Source organism: Bactrocera neohumeralis, chromosome 3 (assembly GCF_024586455.1).
Source record: "Bactrocera neohumeralis isolate Rockhampton chromosome 3, APGP_CSIRO_Bneo_wtdbg2-racon-allhic-juicebox.fasta_v2, whole genome shotgun sequence".
Lineage (NCBI taxonomy): Eukaryota > Metazoa > Arthropoda > Insecta > Diptera > Tephritidae > Bactrocera > Bactrocera neohumeralis.
Window position 1 is genome coordinate 63744438 of NC_065920.1, and position 22147 is coordinate 63766584.

Sequence of the window (22147 nt, forward strand, 5' to 3'; positions counted from 1 at the left end):
TTTTACAGTACTACTACGATAAAGGCAAAAATGCATCTCAAGTCGTCAATACAATTTGTGCAGTATATGGACCCGATACAGTTTCCATTTCCACCGCACAACGATGGTTTCAACGTTTTCGTTCTGGTGTAGAGGTGGTCGAAGATGCGCCACGCTCCGGAAGGCCTGTCGTCGAAAATTGCGATAAAATCGCTGAACTTGTCGAAAGAGACCGGCATAGTAGCAGCCGTAGCATCGGTCAAGAGCTGGGCATGAGTCATCAAAAATTCATTTCAAATTCAATAAAAAAAAAAAAAAATTCAATAAAAATACCGAAAGACTTTTTTGACAAACCTTTAATAATAAAAAATTGATGCCAGGCGTCTAGTCTCAAAATTCAAGGAGTTTCGGGCCATCGCTCACTTTAATTAATTGAGAGTTGTTCTCGGTAACATTACCCTTTAATGATTATGTAACCATGTTTCAAGAGTTCACAATACAGAATGTCCTTCTGATCCCATAAAATGCGTCATGGATATTCGGCTTTGCCGTTGACTTAGCTGATTGGCCAGGTTTCACATGTGATATTTTGTGTTAAGGGAAATAAATGGATTCTTCAGTCACAATCCGGTGCAAAATATACTTCCAACATTCTTATATCATGTCTGACATGCAAAATCGTCTTTAAACGCCTCTTGGCTTCAATTCATATGGCACCCAATTTCCTTGTTTCTGATATATTCAACCGGCTGCTTTCAAACTTTTTGAAATAGGTGCTTAAGTGACTGACAAAGATATTGCGAACTCTTCTTGTGTTTGGCAGCAATCTTCATCGGGTAATACCTCCAGTTCCCCATCTTCTCACTTTTTTGGTCGCCCAGCTCGTTCTTTGTCTTCCAAGTCAAAATCATCACTTTCAATCGTGAAAACTACTTTTGGCACTTCGAGCTTTCGATCATAACAAGTCCTATCGAATTTGATTTTCTGTTCTTTTCTGAGCAAAGGAATATTACTGTTGGATTCGAAGTCTTAAAAGGCGTATCAATAACTTTAAGAGAATACTTTGCATTCAATTTACTTACAAAACTATGTGAACAACAATCCATTGTGAGTATTGACTATTTAAAAATAAATCCTCGATAACTTAATAAAGTAAAAGGTTCCGTTAGTTTAGATCGCAGCTTTGATCCTCGCGCCAAAGGAAAGCGCTGAATTTCACAAGGACAGCTGTAATAAGGTGATAAATTGTGAATTACACTTTGTCTCTAAGGATTCTTTTAAAACTAATTTACATTTAATCATTAAATTTTAATGTATAAGATTGCTTATAGGGAAGAATATGGAAGTTGGTAGCAATATTAAGCATGATTAGTCTTTAGTTGCAGGAAACACGTTGAAATCAAGAAATTATAAGCGGAAATTACGATAAACTAAAAAATATTTAACTATCAAAATTTCAATTCAATTCTCAAGATATTCCTATTAACTGTATACAACTAGAACTGGAATCCCTTAAAATGACTCCTTCATTTTGTTGACTGTATGAACACAGAATAAGCTTCTTCTGTATTTTTGAGTTTCGTCAATGAACTTTAATTTGTGACTTCTAAAGTACTAAATTTCCGTTATGACAGCCAGCTTAGTCAATAAACAGCTTCAGTTCCATATTTATGTTCAAGTGTAAACCTCCTTTTGTGTACTACTGTTGGTATATGTGTATGTATGTATAAATAAAGTTTAATACCCGCATGACCTGGCTTTGGTGTTCGGATTGTTTTGTTAGAGAGTGAACCTTTAACAAATCATTTACTCACCACACATGCGCTGTAATGAGTCTTTCTCTCTGTATCACAAATTGAAATTCAGTGATGTCCTTTAATAGAGTCCGCGGGAAAACTAAGACAGTTCTTGATACAGGGATGTTTTGATTAATTTGTTTGGAAGTTTTTAGGGCTTAAATTTTTTTTTGTTCTTAAATTCAATCGTATAGATATATCAGCTCATGATTTGTAATCCTAGAAATATTAGTTGTATATTTTAGATTGACCTAACGTGTTGTGTTCAATACACAACTTATATTGAGCCAACATCTTGTGAGATCGATCATTGACCCTTTACCAATTAAGTTTGTACTAAATAAATTCTTTTGAAGCGTTCAGGAAGAAATTTGTTAGGTCAAACGGTCAAACCATTTCTGATTTTAGAAAAATCGGTTCTTTTTGCATCTCACGGGTGATCCAAGTAGAGGTTCCTCTTTTTTTGCGCCAAATTTTGTTCAAAGATGAGGTCCATTTATGTAAACAAGCAAAATTTAAAAGATTCAATAGCTGCCATTTCTTCCAGAAAAAACAACGGGTTGGTGTGGTTTGTTGGCCGGTGGAATCATATTCTTTCAGAAAAGATTCCATATTCTTTCAAAAATGATGCCGATGAGAACGTAACTCAGATCGTTATCGCGCCATGATAACCAATTTTTTGATGCCTGAAATTGAAGCTCGTGATCCCGTCGACATTTAGTTTCAATAAGACGACGCCACTTCCCACACATTGCCTCAATCAATGAATTTATTGAGCAGATAGTTTCACGTTTTGGGCCGGTCGATTGGCCACGAAGTTCGTGTTTTATAATATTACACGGCTTTTTGCTTCAAATATGTTCCCTTCAAAGGTATACGGACAATCCCGTTTTCGATTTATTTTGGTAGTAGGAATTTGTCGGCGATTATCTCTTCATGTGACAAAAATTTTTTCCCAACGAGCATTAATTTTAGATCTAAGAAATGGGACTATTTTTCGGCGAATTAGTCTTTCAAACGCTTTAATAACGTAAAATAATATTCGCTGTTGATAACACTTCCATTTTTAAAAAATTACAAAAAATTATTCCATTCGCATTTTAAATACGGACGCCATAACCTTTCCGACTGTTGCGTTTTACCACGCTTTGGAGCGGATCCATCATGTGCAGTCTCCTCGGATGATTGTGGATTAGACTTTGGAGTGAAATGATGGATCCTGGTTTCATCCTTTGTCATATAACTCCGGTTTATTACGCTTCAACGTCTCTAAACACTGTTCCGATCTATCAACTCGTCGTTGTTTATGGTCAAAAGTGAGCTCGCGTGGCACCCACTTCTAATAGGCCTTTCTCATAACCATTTATTCGTGAATATTATGATGTACACGTTCAGTTGATATCTTTAGAGTGCTTGCTATCTTGAACAACTTCATTTTATGGCTATCTGAAATATTTTGAGTATTTTTTTGATGTTTTCGTCGGTAACAACATTTCGCCTCATACACTTTATACACGCATGTTGAAGGTTATGGATGTCAGACTGGGGACTCTTCAATTGATCTGCTAAAGTGAATCAAAATAACGACTAAATCTAAATGTAGAGATTTCGGATGGTCTTCGGAACACTGAAGGCCTCAGTACTAGTACTTTTCAAAACATTCGCACAGTCAAATCAAAACTCGTTTGTTGTAGACAATCTTGGAGAATTATATATCGATTCGAAAAATATAAAATTCAAGAGTCTAATAGAAAGACTACAAGAACATTCGAAAGACTAATTGGAAAACAAAAAAACAATCGGTTGTCCAACTGGGCAAGCAAGGACAACTTACCATAAATGGTAGTTAAAAACACCACCACTTGAGCGCGTCGCGGTTTCCATTAGCAACGATATCACTTAGCACCTGACCGAAATGCCAAACAAAACAGTGTTACAGTTTTCATAAGCGTTTCATAAAGCGACGGTAAATGAAAGGACAAATTTTGCACACGAGCTTACAATTCTTCAAGAGAATTTCAAAAATGTTTGACAAACGAGATAACAAACAAGCTGGCGACAAACGTGAGACCATACAAGAAATTGCAATTAAACTAGCCGAGGAGCAATTGCGTACGCTGCAAGCGGAGAGTGGACCTAAGGAACGCACCGTTTTCGTGCTGGGGAGCAGAGGTGCTGTAAGTAAATATTTGGAATAGCAGTTTTAATATTGTGGAAAATTATTGTTTAAACCGTTCTGCTATAGGGCAAATCCACGGCGCTGCATAAATTCTTCGAGCGCGAGGACAATCCGCGACCCACACTTGCTTTAGAATATTCATACGGTCGACGCACGAGCGGCACGCAAAAACAGGTGCTAAATGTGTGGGAGCTCGGCGCTTTGGACAATGCAGAGCAGTTGATTTCAGTGCCCTTACGCACACATGGCCTTGAGAATTTCGCGGCCATTATAATGTTGGATCTCTCGCAGCCGAAACGCGTTTGGCCGGAATTGGAGCGCATTTATCAGGCGCTACGTAGCACAAGCAGTAAATTGCTGAGCCCAGATGAGGAGCAAATGTATCGCGAGCGCATGGCGGATCGTCTCAAAAAGGATCACAACGATTTGGAGTGTCTCGAGTTGATGCCATTTCCGATAGTTATAGTTGGTGGCAAATATGATTTGTTCAAAGATTTCGGTTTGTATGCGTTGAGACGCACTGTAACTCTTAACTAAACTAGTTCTTTCTAGACGCCGAGCTAAAGCAACATATCTGCCGTTGTCTGCGTTCCATGGCACACTTGATAGGCGGTAGCGTACTCTTCTATTCCAATAAAATACCCAAACTTGCGAAAACACTACGCGATACCATAAGTCACTTGGGTTTCGGTAGTCCCACGCATCCATTTCGCTCGCATGTGACCGACAGCGCGGATGCGCTCTCCATTTGGTTCGGCACCGATAGTTGGGATCAGATTGGCAGCGTCGGTGTGCTAAGTGTCGAACGTATTGGCTCTCTACTGGCCAGCGAGGCGCCACAGCTGAATGAAATGGTTAAGAAACGTTCCGCGAAATCGAAATCACATATCAATGATCCCGCCAAGGATGCAGGGTTTCGTGAGAGCATCATCGATGAGATGCGCGCACAGAAGGATAAAGAGTTGCAGGCGATCATCAAGGAATCACAATTACGTGGGCAATTCGAGACGATTGTTTGAAGTGAGTGGGTCGGTTTAAGCGCTGAAAGTGGTATAGAGGAGTGATGGAAATTAGGGATATTTGTTGTTTCTGATGAAATATTTCAGTACAATTTGTAAGCTGTGACTTTAAAGCTCAAATAATAAATATATTACAATCTTGTTCGGTAAACAACTTACCATTTACTTACTTCGGGAACTGAGAAATATGTGTATTGCGTTGGTCTTATTCTTTACAACCGTCGTCTAGCTGAACGAGTTGTTGGACAGTTTCGCCGTCCTAATATACATACATTATCGAGCATTTCTTCTGCTCATTATCGGCGTTGCAAACGATTTAGATCTTTTGGTACGAGTCTAACATTGATAGGCTGCATACCAAAAACATTAATCAAAAGTTTTGACACGATCCTCAATATAAGGGTACTCTGTTTTGTCCTACTAAAAATAGATATCGTCAGCATCGGTTTAATCAAATTCTCGGCAAAAATAGTCGGTCAGCATTCTGTTATAACGCTCGCCATAGATGGTAACATTTTTCCTGCGTCATTTCGAAAGAAATAAGGCCCGACGATACCGCCATAACACAATTCTCATCATACGGTAAAACTATGTGGACGCAAACGCGTTTCCCGAACCACACGAGGACTCACAGCGACAATTTTGCTTGCTGACGAAGCCAGAAACGGTTGTTGAACGTGTTTTGCGCGAAGAGCTCTTACCGTAGCCGCGGAAGAGAGTGAATTTTCGTAATAATCATGGACAATTTCCAGACGTTGCACTAAAATAAAACGTGACAGACTAAAATTGCAAACCTCACTGAACATACGGACATAATTTGACACAAATCCGTCACGATTTGTCAAAATCACATCATTTCTATTGGTAGACGATATTCTCCTCCATTGTTCAGACTCTTGAAGGCTGAGTTTGAAACATCTCGGTAGTCTTATTTTTGGAGAACCAAAAGATATAGCTGAATTAGGCTCAAAGTGCTTTGCCGTACTATGAATGCCTTAAGACCAATTATATAAGAGTTTTAGATATCACAAAGGACTGGCGTTCTAAGCAGTCCAAGTGAGAACACTGTCAGGATCGACCTTTTAACCGAATCTAACCTTATCACTGGAAGATTTAATTTAAGCAAGACTTATAGTCCAATATATTCGACAAGACTTCTAATTTAAGCTATTCGAAAATTGTCGGATATCACTTCTTCCATAAGTAAGGCATTTAAGTTTGTCTAATGCTTTCAGTTATCGTTTGAATTCGGCTGATCTGCATACATCACTGACACTACGGAGAACAAATTCTTTCAGCGATTCTCAGTCAGCAGTCTAGTTTCAAGGCCAAATAAAATAGATGCTCTACATAATATAATAAAAATTCGACAGCAAGGCGCTCACCATAGTGTCTATGACGTATTTAGTTTCTACATTTCGCAGTTCGCTCTATCGTCCGAGAGGGCTAGATCTTATACCCTGATCTACGATATCACCTCTGTAGATATTTTTTTTTCTAGAAATGTCATCTCTCATATTCAGTTAGAATACCTGCATCGGATGATCTTAACCGACTATTTACTAGATATAAGAGAACTTTTCTGCCAAATCTAGAGAAAGGCAGACCCCACAATCTGCGCCAACTACCGTGGGATAAGCCTCGTCAACATCGCACATAAGGTTCCATCTAGTTAACTGTGTGCAAGATTAAACCCCACCGTCAACAATCTGAATGGACCTTATCAGTGTGGCTTTAGGTCGGGAAAATCAATAACTGACCAGATATTCAGCATGCGCCTAATCTTGGAAAAGACCCATGAAAAGAGTATCGACACACACTACCTTTTCGTCGATTTCAAAACTGTCTTTGACAGCACGAAAATGAGCTGCCTTTATGTCGCTATGTCTGAATTTGGTATCCCCGCAAAATTAATACGGCTGTGTAAACTGACGTCGAGCAATACCAAAAGCTCCGTCAGGATCAAGAAGGACTTCTCCAAGCCGTTCGTTACTAAACGAGGTTTCAGACAAAGCGACTTCTTATCATGCGACTTCAAATACAATCTAGTGTTGGAGAAAATAATTCGAGCTGCAGAACTAAATAGAGAAGGTACCACGTTCTATAAGAGTGTACAACTGATGACGTATTGATATCATTGGCCTCAACAACTGCGCCGTTAGTTCTGATTTCTCCAGACTGGATAAGGAAGCGAAGCAAATGACAAGACGAAAATATGTCCTGTCATCAAACAAAGAGTCGTCGAACTCGCGACTTGGGTCTCATGTCACTGTTGACAATCATTACTTCCAATTCCTAGATAATTTCGTCGATCTTGGAAGCAGTATTAACACCAACAACAATGTCAGCTTCAAAATCCAACGCAAAATAACTCTTGCCAACAGGTGCTACTTCGGAATGAGTAGGCAATTGAGAAGTAAAGTCCTCGCTCGACGAACACAGACCAAATTCTACTAGTCACTCATTATTCCCATTCTCGATGACAATATCTGATCAGTCGGCGTTAGAAGTTTTCGAGAAAAAGATTCTGCGGAAGATTTATGGTACTTTGCGCATTGGCAACTGTGAATATCGCATTCGATGGAACGATGAGCTATATGAAATATACGGCGACATTAACATAGTTCAGCGAATTAAGAGAGAGCGGCTCCGCTGGCTTGGTCATGTCGTCTGAATGTATGGAAATACTCCAGCTCTAAAGTATTTGATCGCCGAGGGATGCAGAGGAAGAGGAAGACCTTCACTCCGTTCCCAAGACAGTCGTGTGTACGTAACCGAAACGGACCGGATTTTTATTTGGTCAAGGATTGTCAACTCGGCAGAATAATGCCGCTATAACAAGAACAATTAAGACATCTACTCCGTTTGAAAGACCAGGTGGAGAAGGAACTGGCTACACTTGGAAGCTCCACTTGGCGCCAAACATTGAAAAGGAAGAACGATTGGCGCGCTGTTGTAAACTCGGCTGTGTCTGCGCCTACAAAGAAAAAGAAGTATGTTGACAGCTATTAGCCGGATAAATATATGGAAACTACAACAACTCTATAATCTCTTCGCGTATATTAAAATATACAACTGTAAGTGTATTTTACCGTTCGTTATATTTGATTTCTATATAAATGTTTGGTCGTTTTTCATTATATGCAGAATTATACTATATAATATGCTTTAGCTTAAACAGTTTAATTGCACAGAACGTAAAATACATACATACATAAGTATATAGTACATAATACAACACGTGGTGGTGTTTATTAAAATTTTCGAGGGTTTTCTTTTCTTTTCTAGTTTGTAGAAGCCTAAGTACAAGCAAATACTACTAGTAATTATTTATATGCATTTATCGGCTTTTAAACATATTCCTAATAATTATTGTTATTGTTATTGTTCATAATCGTATTGTATGTATGTATGTATGCGAAACTTATGCCTTAAATGTGTGTATATACTTATATAATTTACTTTTCAACGTTTTGTTTTCCAGCTAGGGTTTTAAAAATTTCACTAAAAGCTGCCTGCGACTGACTTGCAGTTACGCAATGCCCAACACCCAAATGCGTATCCTGTTACAGGAAATATGTTTGTATACTTATGGTTGATAGCAACAACAACAACATGTTAAATTTTTACAATTCTATGCGCGTTGCTGCACCCCTTTGGGGACTTGGCAATGTTAGCTTAAAATACAAACAAGGAGAGAACTTGCACATTAACTGAGAACCGAAGTACAGTGGTGAGTAAAATTACCACAACAATAAGAATAATATTAATAATAATAGTAATCATAAGAATGTTAAAACAATTGTCTTAAATTAGTGCAACAACAAATAAAATTAGTTACAACGTGAAAAGCCACTGTGATGACTATTTGTGGCATGCAACATCGCCGTGGCATGTAACAACATTTGTGGCATGCACCAAAATTTGTGGCGTGAAACAACATGCGTGGCTTGCAACAACAGTTGCGACATTTGTGGCAAGCAACAACAGTTGTGGCATGAAGCAACATTTGTGGGAACTTGCAACAACAGTTGTGGCAACATACAGAAACATTTGTGGCATGCAGCAATATTTGTATCATGCAACAAAATTTGTGGCATGCAACAAACATTTGTGGCAACATGCAACAAAACTTGTGGCATGAAACAACATCCGCAGCATGCAACATATTCGCGGCATGCAACATATTCGCGGCATGCAACATATTTGTGGCACGCTGCATCATTTGTAGCAACATGCAGCAACATTTGTAGCATGCAACAACGTTTATTGCTTGCATCAACCGTCGTGGCTTACAACAACATTTGTGGTATTCAACCGCATTTGTGGCATGCAACAAAACGTGTGACATGCAACAAAATAAATATTTAGAACGTCCATATCAGCTCCAGTATGTCGTCACCCAAATCAGCTGCTGGCAACGCCTTCAACGTGCGCAACGTTTCCATATAAAAAGTCAGCTCTGACGTCACCACGCCATGTTGCGGTCCCCCATTATTGATGATGTTCAATTTGAGCAGTTGCTCTCTAAGCTTATCCTTGAAATTGCGATGCACAATGCCGTAGATCAAGTGTATTTGCAGTTCGGGTAGTATGGGCGCAATCGCCTCGTGCAACTTCACTAAATGACGCGAAATATTACGAAACGTTTGCGACGGTATCGGCGGACGTGCATCCCATTGCTCCAGCTGCATGGAGACGCGCTCCGTGACGATGCCGTAAATTTTATTTTCAATTTCTTTGATGTGACTGTGAAAATCCTTTTCGATCGAATCAAAACCGGACACGGCGTGCGCATCGTAGGTGGCAAAATGTGACTTGATTTTTGGCAGGAGCCAGAGCACAAGTTGCAACGCGCGCGACACCAATGCCAGATTGGTGCTGGTTATGGTTTTGAGGCCGGCTACGCGCATAGCGCCAGCGCCAATAACCAGCTGGCAGGAGCGTGAATTGAAGGTGCGCAGCAAATCGACAACGTTGCGCGACAAGTAGCTCGCCAGTATGGGTAGACGCGTGGCGCAGTGACAGTAATCGCTGAGCATTTGCACTAGCAGCAGCGCGGCGCTGACTAGACTAAACGGTTTGCCTTCGACGAGCAGCACGGGGTTTGCTTGTGGCTTGTTGCTGCTGCTGTTACTGTGTCCGTTTATTGTGGCGCCCAGGCTTTCGGCAAAGGATTTGCTCGCCGGCTGCTGGAAGTCTTGCGCGCCCATGCGATCGATAATCTTTTGGAACTCATTGGGTATGTCGACCTGCCGCCAACGCTCCGAATCGAGCAGCAAAGCCAGTTTGCGCTTACGCTCCGTGTGAAAGTGATTGGCGAAGCGTGAGGCTTGCACTTTGGCGGCGACCTGCGAGTAAAAAATAAGATAAAATTTTAATTTTTATATATTTTTAATTCGTATATACCTTCAGTGGCACGCTGGGTGCGCCACAAATCTCCTCACAACCCGCACTGAACTCATCTACAATTGCGGTCAGCTGTTCGATCTCATCCGCTGTCGCTATGGTGCGCTCCAAACTTTGCGTTGACACCAGATTCGCGCAACGCTCATGGCAATAGTTGCATACCGCCACCAGCAGCTCATCCAAGCGCTCCGTTACATTAGCATGATCTGCTGATGTTAGAAATGCTTCCGAGTCTATTAGATTGACAGCGCCCTCTTGCCCGCCATTCACCGCGCCGCCTGCAGCCGCATCCGTTGTTTGGCGCATTATGCCCGTTACGGCGCGTATACGTTGCAGCACAGTGAGCAGCGCCACGGTGGCCTTCTTTAGCAGCGCAATCCATTCGCTGATCGAGAGACTCTGTGCCTCTTCGCCGGCACCGGTCAGACATAGTTCGGCATCGCTGGAAGCTATCACCTCGATAACGAGCTGCTTGATGATGGCACGTATGGTTACAATCGCTTCGTCCTTGTACGCCGTGACAAAGGAGAAATTCTTTTTGCGCAGCAAACCCATCACTATGCACACCAGTTTGTCCTCCTCCGCGCATACGCTCTCCGTTTCGTTGAGCACATCGCAAAGCGGCCGGTTGAGGTCCGCAGTGGCATAACGCTCAAACTCGGTTGTGAGCATTTTGTCGATTAGTTTTTCCATTTCGTTTAGTTGCATGGGTAGATGCTTGAAGCAGTGTATGCCTATGAGCTCTTGCGTCAAAATTTCCTGCGTGGTGCCTAGAAAAGCAGTCCATTAATATATATATATTTATTATTTTATGTTTGTCTATGTTGTTTCAACAAACAATAAATATTTTACCTATTAGATCCAGCGCTGCCACATAATCCTGCGTGCCCAGCAATAGCTGCAACATTGGCTGCGTTTTATGCACCGTCGCCATAAGGCTGAGCTTATCGAGTGTTTCCTCAAAGTTTTGGCGACGCTGCGCGAAACGCATCACACGGAATGAGTCCACTACGGCAGATTGGTGTAGCGTGCGCAATGAAGCACGCAATTCACGCACATTGCTGGCCGCCTCCTTCATCTCAGCCATAATGGCATCTTGTGAGGTCATGGCATGGAAAAATGCGGCAGATTTCTGTGACACTTGATGCGCTATTTTCACCTCAACAATATCTAAATAATGCGATAACTGCTCTTGCAGCACACGGCCAGACTGTTTATTCTCCTCGCTGGTATTGGCACCAATACTTGGGAATACAAGCGCAAAAGTTGCTGGATGATTCAGATTCAATTGCTCTTTTAGAAATATCTCCGGTATGGTGCTAAGGCTGACTGCGTGTGTTGGTGAGGTTGGCGTTTTAGCTTCACTTTCCGCCAAAGCGGCCGGTGTTTGTTGCGCACACATACGTTCATGTCGTCTATAACGTTTACCAATTTTCGCTATGTATTTATCGAAATCTGCATATGTGATTTCAGGCAAACGTGGCGTGTGCGGTATATACGTTTTCTCAACGAAATTGTCGCCCCACTTTTTCGTGAAGAGATTGCTTTGCTTGCCACGTGATGGATCGTTGAGCACGGCTGGTAGATTTTGTGCTGCCGAGAATACGGACCATTCCGGTGGTAGCTCACGTGTCAGCTGATTCACATGATATTTAGCAACATGTGCATCGTAATCACGATCGGACACACCATCCAGCGGCAGCGAAGGACATACGCCATTGAAGCCATAACGGCATACATATGAGCCGCCTTCACGCGTACAATGCCGCTCACGTAAGTGCCTGCGTAAGAAAACGCATTAGTATACCTTTATTACTTACAATGCTTATCAGACATACTTGACAAAATCGGCTGAAGTTTTGAATGTTTCACACGGGCAATAGTAACATGTTTCCCAACAGCGTGTCACATTTGTTGATAACGTTAATGCACCTGACATCTGTTTCGTTGCACCAATATGTGTGGCACCTTTCGTTATTTCGACCACATCATCTCCACTATTTAGCGTTGTAGTGCCAGTGTTTTCTGTTGTGGCCATAATACTTACTGTGCAATTATTTTGTTTAATTGTGTTTGTTTAATAATTTGTTTTCTTCAAATTCGTTGCTGATATTTTGTCATCTGCCCTACCCAGTTGATTTGTATACTTCTGCGGCACTAAAATTATTTCGTTTGCTTGTGAAACATTTTGTTAACTAACCCATTTGTTAAAAACGTTGTTTTACATACGTTTTTGCATTTTTGAATTACTTGCTAGCCGTTTAAACATTAAAAATACTGCAAAATATTTTTTCGTCACTTCATTCAAAACAGCGGAGACGTGTAGCTGTCAATTGGTTAAGGAACGTCATCACTTTGACATTTTATCAAATGTTTACACAAATTGGTATAATAGTGTTGATAAACGGCAAAAATATTTTCAAATAATTTTAAGCTAACTGATTTTTGCGTTTATTAAAATATCCGATACAGAATCAAAAATTCTATAAAATAAAAGTAAAAAAAATTAAAAAAATATGTAATGTATGAGATTTTATACTGCAGTTGTAGATACTCTTTGTATATATGTATGTACATAATCTTTCTATAGTATGTGACTGCGATTTCAATAAATGTTGTTTTTCTTTGTAAACATACATATATGCTTATGTTGCTATTTTTTGTTTGTATTTTTTCATTAATAATTCTTATAGATAGTTAAAATTTGTTTGTACCGTAAAAGTACCATACTTTATTTTACACAACACTAGCACTGCCTTGTAAACCAATCAGCTGTTTTCCGAGAGCGAAATTTGAGCTTTGTTTATGTTGCAAATAATTGGTTTCTGCAATAAAAAAAAAGAAAGCAACAATCAGCTTTAATATACTTCGGCTTAATTGTAATTAATTTATTTGTATTGGTACAGCGCAAGTGATAAAGAAGAAAAGGAATCAAATTTGTCGTTGTTTGCTTGCTGGCAAGCGACTGCAAATTCAATTAAAATCCACATCAAACTGAGAAACTGTGTTCTAATACAAGCTTTATTTAAGCCCGGTGATTTTGTAATTGCTGAGTTCTTGTTTTATAATTAACTAATGTACATTTGTGTGCTGCTATAATGAAAGCAAAGTCAATGCTTTGCCTCGGATATACGCTGGCGCAATGCGATAAGCGTGCCTGTGGCGTTATTAAGAATTTATTAATCATAAATGATTTGGCAATGCACTTGGGTTCAGACGCATATCAGTAAAAGAAAACCTTTGTGTATCGACATACAACTGGAATTTCTGTAAAATTAGCCGCAAATATTTAAACAAATTTAACCGCAAAAATATGAGTTACTGGTGGCCCTTTAGGAGCAGATATTTGCCGCTGACGTTCGGAAAACGTGCGATTTTGTTGGTTGCATTCCTCAGCTGCTTAATCATTATTTGGTACTTTGGGGTAAGTGAACCAATTAAATTTGATTGTAATACAATAAATAGCTATTTTTTTTTATGAAAACCAACTAATAGTGCAATAGCCATCCTATATGCAAGCGTGATAAGCTGCCGCGCAATGATGGCAGCGCGCCATGCATTGTGCTTTGGTGGACCAATATTGGTGCTGAGAAAATGACTTTCGATGATATTCTATGTGGCTACAACACATGCGCTGTCACCAGCAATCGAAAATATTTGCCACAGGCGAAGGTATGTAGAATAAACCTTTATTGTTCTAATTAGTAATTATAAATTATGATTATTTTCTTACTCCCAACCAGGCCATACTTTTTTATGCGAGCTCACTCAATTGGCACGATTTACCATTGCCACGTCAGCCCGAACAAATTTGGGCTTTGCTGCATGAGGAATCACCACGCAATGTGTTGGAATTTTTGTTTGAGGAAACGTTACAACATTTCAATTACACATCGACTTTTAGTCGCTATAGTGATTTTCCGTTAACCATAAATGCACTACCCAATATAACCGAAATAACCAATCCGAAATATGTGGTGACAATTGGTCGCAAAAATGTTGCACGTAATAATCTTGCGCCTATTCTATTTCTACAATCGGATTGTTCCACAATGTCAGGGCGAACAAATTATGTAGAAGAGCTAATGCAGTATATTCCAATCGACTCGTATGGCAGTTGTTTAAATAATCGACAAATGCCGGAGAGGTAAGTTAACAGTGAATTGTTGTTGCAAAAAATGCCAAAAATATTTGCATCGTAAAACAAAATGTGTGATTGTGGTAATTGAGGATTTTTTTCCGAAAGATTTCTAATTTTATCCAATGGGAACAAAATTTAATATTATCGACGGATGACAAGACTCTCTTAGTACTTAAATATGGCTTTTGCCTAGTATATTACCGATCAAATCTTAATAATCTTCTCGGGAGTATATATTATGATAACCTTTAAGTTGTGGACCATTGTAAAGATCTTTTCATATTAAGTTCCGGTATCTGTACTGAGCAGTGGGGATCCCCTTTACTTAGGATGTTAGTTGTAAATAATCTATTGAAAATACTTTAGGCACGAGGACAACAACCCCGAAATTCAAGGGGAATTTTGTTGGGTTGCGAAAGCTTTCTGGCCCAGAGTGGAATGTACAAAGTCAATCGAAGTATGTACTAGTTCTTAATCAGATACATAGCGTTGTAATGATCAGTGTCATAAGTGGGCACTGTCCCATTGACACTCTTGCCTGGAATTACTGTTAGCCGCCTCTATAAATTTGTATCTTTGCCTATATCGGCGGTATTTGAATCCACACCTAGGAGTTCTAGGCATCACAACGGACGGACTGGCGTCTCTAGCTGTTCCAAATGAGATTCCTACAATCTTACTTAACTTACAAATCACGTGTTCGACTTACGATGCATACTGGAACTTAAAAGATCCCTGACGATAGTGCCTTCGATAATTCACATATTTTTTTATTTAATTCGCATTATTTTGAACAATTACACCACATACAATATTAATCGGTTAATTTAATGATTATATTCCCGCTGTGACGCTACTTGGCAAGCATAGTTTCGAGATTTATGTGCGCAGTTGTTGCACCAAGAATATCATCGTTCTGCAAGACGCCGCTAACGGGTTTACTTGTCCTTGAATGCTTTGGTTCCGGTCTGTTATTCAACGCCAATGGCGCCTTCGATGCGCTACGCTCCAATCTACGCCTAACTTGTGAGCCTGTCTGCTGCAAATCCACCACAGTGGTATTAACACCCATCGACTCTGTGTTTGTCAAATCGATACTATCCTCATATGAATGACTCTCCTCCGTATCACTCTTCGATTTCTCACTGCTACCCGCCGAATTGAGCGTGGAGTGCGAATTGGAGGCTTTACTCGAAACATCCGAATCGCTACCCTTCTTCCCTGGCACTTTCTTCTCAACCGCAGTTCTTGACTTCCTCTTCGCCGCATCCTTAAGCTCAACCGACGGCTTAACCGCTGGCTGTTTAGGCATTTTATCCCCTCGCATTTGCCACCTACTTTTAGCTTGATCGATGGGTGCCATTTGTATATGTTTCCCGATCAGACCCGATTGTGTTTTACCCTCGGCATCGAAAAGTGGATTGTGATGCAGTATAACAGTGCTCATTGGTGGTGTAAATACGGGTTCTGCACTCGGCTGCTGACAGCTAAAGTCCGTATTATTACTTGTCAATTGCAATTGCGTCTCTGCGGTCGGAGATTCCGTTGCACGGCAAGGCATTTCAACTTCTGCTGCGACAGCAACTGCAGCGGCGACAACGGCGGCTGAAGTAGGTATGTCTGTGCGACTCTGCTTATTTGAGGTGCCGCCGTTAGTCTTATTCGAGCCCGTACGTTGACTTCGTCGACTGCGGCTGCGATAACTACGACGTTTACGCATGCCACGCCTTAAAGGCAAGCGTTCCAGTATGGATATGGGATATACTGCGGTGGTCCAAATGGCGGTGTTGTGTCGACTGCGTACATGAGGACTGCGACTACGCGCAATGCGAATCGGACTTCGTTCCATACGGCAGCGACTGGGCGCCACATGGTGTCGTGAGTTATTCGAGAGACCACGTGACGATCGTCTGCTGTATTTGCTTTTCGGTGTACGTCGTGGACGTGGCATCAGATAAGAAACGGTAAAAATTGTTGGCTGGCTCTTGCTTTGGTGAGGTCGTAGAAAGCTTAGTGACCTTTATTGCAACAAGTTCTCGCAATATGTTATTTATTTATGTATTTATATTTTTATTTTTTTGTTTTGTTGCAAATAATTTTTTTTATAAAAGTTTTCTAAAAATTTAGGAGACAATACTATACAATACAATTACAAATAAATTTATTTTCTATATTTCTTTATGAAAATGAAATCATGGCGCATTGGATTCGAAATACAATTCAGTGGGGAAAGGCGTTTTCGATTTGACGGAGTAACAGTAAAATGTGCTTAAAAATGACTACGACGGGAATACGAAGATTTTTGAAAAAGTTTTAGGAAATGTAGCCGAGATGAGGCAATAAAACCGACTGCGTAACTAAGTAAAGGGCACTCCGGTCATCGTATTATACTCGACATTATAATTGAGTTCGGGCTAAATTGGCAAAATAACTGTGAAAAGGCGATTCATGAGGAATTAAGCATGATGTTTTCATTTCCCTGTAGATTAGAATGGACCTATGGTTCTGTGATCGACAGTTCTAACGTCGAAATCTATGTATTTACCGATAAATCAAAGAGTGAAATAGGAACAAAAGCGGGATTTTTCTTGAATGATCCATATACTGGAGATAGCTTCAGAATAATTGACCACAGTTCAGTCTTTCGGACCGAAATCGCTGATATAACAGAGGGCGTCAAGTGGGCTTCTGCTCTAACCAGCAACTCTATTCACTTTCCCTGCGGATCCTCGCTGCAACAAGTGGTCCGAATCAATGCTAGGACCTCGTAGTGTATACGTGTTTAAAACACTGGCGACGTGTCTTCAATATGTCACAGCATGATCGATCTGGTTGTTGGCCTTTCGATCCAGAGACAGCCATGTTCTTGATGAATTTGTCTAAGCTGGAATCTAGTAATACAGATAACCATATTTCGCGCACTTGCGAATTCGATCAACCTCCCTTTTTGGGGATGTTTCATCATGGAGGCTGAATTTACCGACCGTTGTGCCAAAGATACCTTCCTTGCCCACTCTGGTGTTAAAGTCGCTAAGTACGATTTTAACATCGTGGCGGGGTCAGCTCTCATAGGTGCGTTCCAAGCGCTCTTAGAAGACATCTTTGGTCAGATCGTCCTTCTCTTCCGTCAGGGCGTGGGTGTAATTCGCTTTGATGTGGATTGTGGCTAGACGTTCATCCACCCGGGTGAACGCCAGGATTCGGCGACGGAGTCTCTCTCCCACCACGAATCCCACACCGAATTTGCGATCCTTCATACTTGTCTCAGTCCTTGTTCCGTCCATCTTCTTGGACGGCGGTGATGTCAGCCTTTACTCTCAAGAAAACATCAATCAACTGGGCAACGGCACCTTCCCTATAAAGGGACCGGACATTCCAAGCGTATGCCCTTAAATTGTAATTATTAATGCGTTTGCAGTGGTCGTCATCAAAAGGGGGGTCTCTCATTCGAGGCTGTTTTTTTCTCTTCTCACTTTAGTTCGCCTTCAAACAGATATTTTTGGCTACGCAGAGGATACTTGTTCTAAGGCCGGAAGTCATGAGCTGCTTGAGCCATATGTAAAGTAATTGTTTCTGGCCACTCTTAAGTGAATGGCGCTCAGAGAATTTTCCTCCGTAAAGCTATTCACATGAATAGTACTGGGACAATGCTTTTGGTAGCATACGTCCAAAAGAGCTCAGTAAGGAAGTTGTATATTACTTGCGGACAACTCTTGAGCTCAACACTGGATTCTTCTCGAAATATGATTGTAGCTTAGCTTTTATTATTGTTGTTTTAAGAACATACTACACTCCTTAAATATATATTTTTTGTTAAAAAAGGTTCTGGCCCTGGATCTGTGGACTTCGCGTGAGCTCAGCAAGCGCTGGTAAAGAACTTGCTCCGGTCCTACTGCGAAATCCTTCGTCCTCAATGTAGATATACAATGAACACTTGCTCTTACTAAGGTTCATCTTGCCAAAATCGTAAGAGTTCTTATTGGACGTTCCTCAAGACTGACAATTTTGTCCAACACTAAATGTTAAAGTTATCTAGAATGTGAGATGGAAACATGCAGGCACTGGCTCTTCCATTGTCCTGTTTTTGCCAGGCTGAGCCTGAAACATTTCAAAATTTATTGCTAAGAGAGCATGGCTCAAGTTGTTAATTTAAATAGTGCCGAATCGAATACTACAAATTATTAAAATACAAATTTTTGTCTCTTTTTTTAGTTTACAAACCGATTTCCTAAACAAACTATATACCGAGGAGATGTATCGCTTTATCGGACAGTATAAATTTATGATCAGTATTGAAAATGGTGTCTGTGAAGACTACATAACCGAAAAGTATTGGCGTCCGCTGATTGCTGGCACTGTGCCTATTTATTTTGGCTCACCATCGATACGAGTAAGTTATTATAACCTGAAGAAGATACATAAAGCTTGTTGCGAAGTTTGTAATACCCACAGGTAAAAGTGGGAGATCTCATAAAGCATATATAACGGGTGATCCAAGTAAAGGTACTTTTTTCAATAGCTCTTTTTTGATCACCGCCGAGTCGTGTCCAGCTATTATGTTATTTTTGTTAAGTATTATTTGGCACCTTATCATGGAAAGACTTACACCGGAACAACGTTTACAAATCGTCCAACTTTATTATGAAAATTCACGTTCTGTAAAGTTATGGTAATCGGCATACTGAGTAATGTTCGACTGAATAGACCACGTCCACCACGTAGTCAAGAAAATATAGCAGCTGTAGCTGAGAGTTTGCACAAAGGCCGTGGATAGTCGATTCGGCGCCTTTCGAAGCAACTAGGACTGACGTGTGACTTGACGCATTTTACGTCGAGATCTTAAACTGAAAGCGTTCAAAATACAGCTTGTGCAAGAACTGAAGCCGCTTAACTTTCCAAGCGACATCGCTTCGCTTTATGTAAAGTTCCAACAAAATCCGACGTTCTCGAGCCAAATTTTGTTCAGCGATGAGGCCCATTTCTGGCTCAATGGGTATGTAAACAAGCAAATGGCTATTTCGGAACGATAACCGACCTTTAATGCCTGAAATTAAAGCTCGTTTCATCTCGGCAGGGTTTGGTGGTGAGCGAGAGCAAGACAAAATATCTCCTGTCATCAAACAAACAGTCGTCGCACTCGTGCTCCCATGTCACTGTTGACAGTCATAACTACGAAGTCGGATATAATTTTGTCTATCTTGGAACCAACATCAACACCAACAAATAGAAAAGAAAGATTTATGGTCCTTTGCGATGGAACGATGAGCTGTATGAAATATACGACGACATTGACATAGTTCAGCGAATTAAGAAACAGCGGGTACGCTGGCTAGGTCATGTTGTCCGAATGGATGAAAACATTCCAGCTCTGAGAGGATTCTTTGCAGTATCCGCCGGGGAAGCAGAGGAATAGGAAACCTCCACTCCATTGGAAGTACCAGGTGAAGAAAGAAACTGGCTTCGCTTGGAATCTCTAATTGGCGCCTCATTGCGAAAATAATAATGACTGGACTGCTATTATTAACTCGGCTATAACCGCGTAGTAGTGTCTACGCTAGTAAAGAAGAAGAAAAAGATCTCCGCGACATTTGGATTCAACGAGACGGCGCCACTTCTCACACATCGCATCAAATGGATTTATTGAGAGAACACTTCGGTGAGTAGATAATTTCACGTTTTGGGCCGGTCGATTGGGCACCTAGATCGTGTGATATCACATCGATAGACTTTTTCCTGTGAGGATATGTAAAGTCTAAAGTCTATGCGGACAATCCCGCTTCGATTTAGGCCTTGGAGCAAAATATCACGCGTGTCAGTGACGTCAGTCACCTGTTGAATTGCTCGAACGAGTCATCGAAAATTAGACCCAACGGATGGGCCATCTGAGACCTAGCTGCGGCCAACATTTGAAAGAGATAATCGTCAAGTATTAAGTGCCAAATAAGGTTCTTTCGAATGATAATAAACAGTGCCCAATCAATATGAAGGTTCTGTGTTTTTTCTTTGAAAAAGTAGCAAACCTCGAAATGGATCACCCTTTAAAGAAATGCAGCAGTGAATGACTTTTTGGTTTTTGTAGTTTTTTTTTATCTCTATACATATATACATACATACATGTATAATAAATTTCCACTTACTGTTTTAGGACTGGGAGCCCTATAATCACTCAACAATTTACATAACCGACTACCAGAGTCCCAAAGAACTGGCCAAATATATACTGGAATTGGATAAAAATGACAGTGAATATGTCAAATACCTACAACATAAGTACAATCAAATCATGCCCATCACTAATCAACGTTTAATTGAAGAATTCTACGTGCGCACCGAAGAAACGATGTTTTTCACAAAATTCGCTTGTCAAGTGTTGCAAGCATTGTGGGCGCAAAATGCAAAAACGAAAATGGCCAATCGCTTGCACTATAATTGCCCGTTGCCACTACCATATCCAGCGATGGAAAGACCGCCCACTGAAATACACTCCTGGAGCAGTCTTTTGAAGCGCGCGAATTGCATGGCGAAGAGCATAGATGAGTTGTTGCACATAAATCGGGTATTTACCGAAGGAGAATTACATGATTTGACGAATGCGAAAATAGAAAATGAATTGTGCTAGTGATGAGTGGTTGAAATTTGTGAATTCATGAGAGTATAATGAGGGAAATTTGATTGCGTGCGCGCAGAAATGGAGCCAAAGATAAAATTTATGTAAATAAAAATTAGCTTGGAAGCACATAAGCGTATATATATACATATGTATATATATGCAAAATTATGTATATATATGTACATATAAGTCTTCACATATATGTACACATGACAATGTTGTTGTAAATACTTTTTATTTGTTATTCCTAAGTAAATTAATTGTTATATTTCATAAATTTAACTCAAAAGACAACCTAAGCGAAATATACCACCCATCTAAATAAATAAATATATAAAAAAAATTGATCAATGAATACTGCTATTATACACAGAACTGGGTGTATTAAGTTTGCCACGAAGTTTTTAACAGTCAGCAGGAAGCGTCGGAAACTCTATAAATTAAATATATGCAAATTATCGGGGTGACGAGCCGAATCGATTAGCCTTTTCTGTCTGTATTATCGTGAATTAGTGCCTCAGTTTTTGAGATATCGCGCCGAAAACTTGCACAAATGTTTTTCTTACCAAGAAAATGCTCATTTGTCGAAATCGTCCATATCGCACCACTATAGCATATAGCTGCCATACAAACTGATCGTTCAAAAACAAGTTCTTGTATGGAAAACTTTTTTATTTGACAAGATATCTTCACGAAATTTTGTATTTGTTATTGTTCAAGGCGTCGCTACAATCTCCGTATAAATTGTGCAGATCGGACTACTATAGCTTATAGCTGTCCTGCAAACTGAACGTTCAAAAACAAGTTCTTGTATGGAAAATTGTATTATTTCACAAGATATCTTCACCAAATTTTGTATTTGATATTTTTCAAGGCAACGCTACAATCTCCGAATAAATTGTGCAGATCGGACTACTATAGCTTATAGCTGTCATACAAACTGAACGTTCAAAAACAACTTCTTGTATGGAAAACTTTTTTATTTGACGAGATATCTTCACGAGATTTTGTATT

General features: G+C 40.2%; 3 protein-coding genes across 4 annotated transcripts; 2 read left to right on the forward strand and 1 right to left on the reverse strand.

Annotated features, from left to right (window-relative positions):
* The first annotated feature begins 3456 nt into the window (after positions 1–3456).
* LOC126752058 (cytoplasmic dynein 2 light intermediate chain 1) lies at positions 3457–5127 on the forward strand. The gene is made up of 3 exons (XM_050462603.1): positions 3457–3952; positions 4021–4453; positions 4507–5127. The coding sequence occupies exons 1-3, from the start codon at positions 3746–3748 to the stop codon at positions 4971–4973; spliced, it is 1107 nt and encodes a 368-aa protein (XP_050318560.1). The 5' UTR covers positions 3457–3745; the 3' UTR covers positions 4974–5127.
* A 2928-nt stretch (positions 5128–8055) lies between these two features.
* LOC126752292 (vacuolar protein sorting-associated protein 54) lies at positions 8056–12740 on the reverse strand. Of its 2 annotated transcripts, XM_050463000.1 has the most exons (5): positions 12612–12740; positions 12221–12539; positions 11235–12163; positions 10383–11152; positions 8056–10324 (listed from the first exon to the last, which is right to left on the reverse strand). In XM_050463000.1, exons 2-5 carry the CDS (start codon positions 12418–12420, stop codon positions 9341–9343), a joined length of 2883 nt encoding a protein of 960 aa, XP_050318957.1. In that variant the 5' UTR covers positions 12421–12539; positions 12612–12740; the 3' UTR covers positions 8056–9340. The 2 variants fall into 2 exon arrangements, with proteins under 2 accessions (XP_050318957.1, XP_050318956.1); XM_050462999.1 differs by having other exon boundaries at positions 12221–12740.
* A 421-nt stretch (positions 12741–13161) lies between these two features.
* Positions 13162–21488, forward strand: LOC126752745 (alpha-(1,3)-fucosyltransferase B). Its single transcript, XM_050463707.1, has 5 exons — positions 13162–13806; positions 13878–14054; positions 14126–14529; positions 18736–18913; positions 20669–21488. The coding sequence occupies exons 1-5, from the start codon at positions 13696–13698 to the stop codon at positions 21140–21142; spliced, it is 1344 nt and encodes a 447-aa protein (XP_050319664.1). The 5' UTR covers positions 13162–13695; the 3' UTR covers positions 21143–21488.
* The last annotated feature ends 659 nt before the right edge of the window (positions 21489–22147 follow it).

Coding starts and splice junctions, on each gene's coding strand:
- LOC126752058 (XM_050462603.1), top strand. CDS start 3,746: ATGAAAGGACAAATTTTGCACACGAGCTTACAATTCTTCAAGAGAATT. Junction 3,953..4,020: donor TGCTGGGGAGCAGAGGTGCT/GTAAGTAAATAT, acceptor GTTCTGCTATAG/GGCAAATCCACGGCGCTGCA. Junction 4,454..4,506: donor TGATTTGTTCAAAGATTTCG/GTTTGTATGCGT, acceptor AGTTCTTTCTAG/ACGCCGAGCTAAAGCAACAT.
- LOC126752292 (XM_050463000.1), bottom strand. CDS start 12,420: ATGGCCACAACAGAAAACACTGGCACTACAACGCTAAATAGTGGAGAT. Junction 11,153..11,234: donor GGCAGCGCTGGATCTAATAG/GTAAAATATTTA, acceptor CTGCTTTTCTAG/GCACCACGCAGGAAATTTTG. Junction 10,325..10,382: donor CACCCAGCGTGCCACTGAAG/GTATATACGAAT, acceptor TTTTACTCGCAG/GTCGCCGCCAAAGTGCAAGC.
- LOC126752745 (XM_050463707.1), top strand. CDS start 13,696: ATGAGTTACTGGTGGCCCTTTAGGAGCAGATATTTGCCGCTGACGTTC. Junction 14,530..18,735: donor AATCGACAAATGCCGGAGAG/GTAAGTTAACAG, acceptor CTCTTTTTTTAG/TTTACAAACCGATTTCCTAA. Junction 18,914..20,668: donor TTGGCTCACCATCGATACGA/GTAAGTTATTAT, acceptor TTACTGTTTTAG/GACTGGGAGCCCTATAATCA.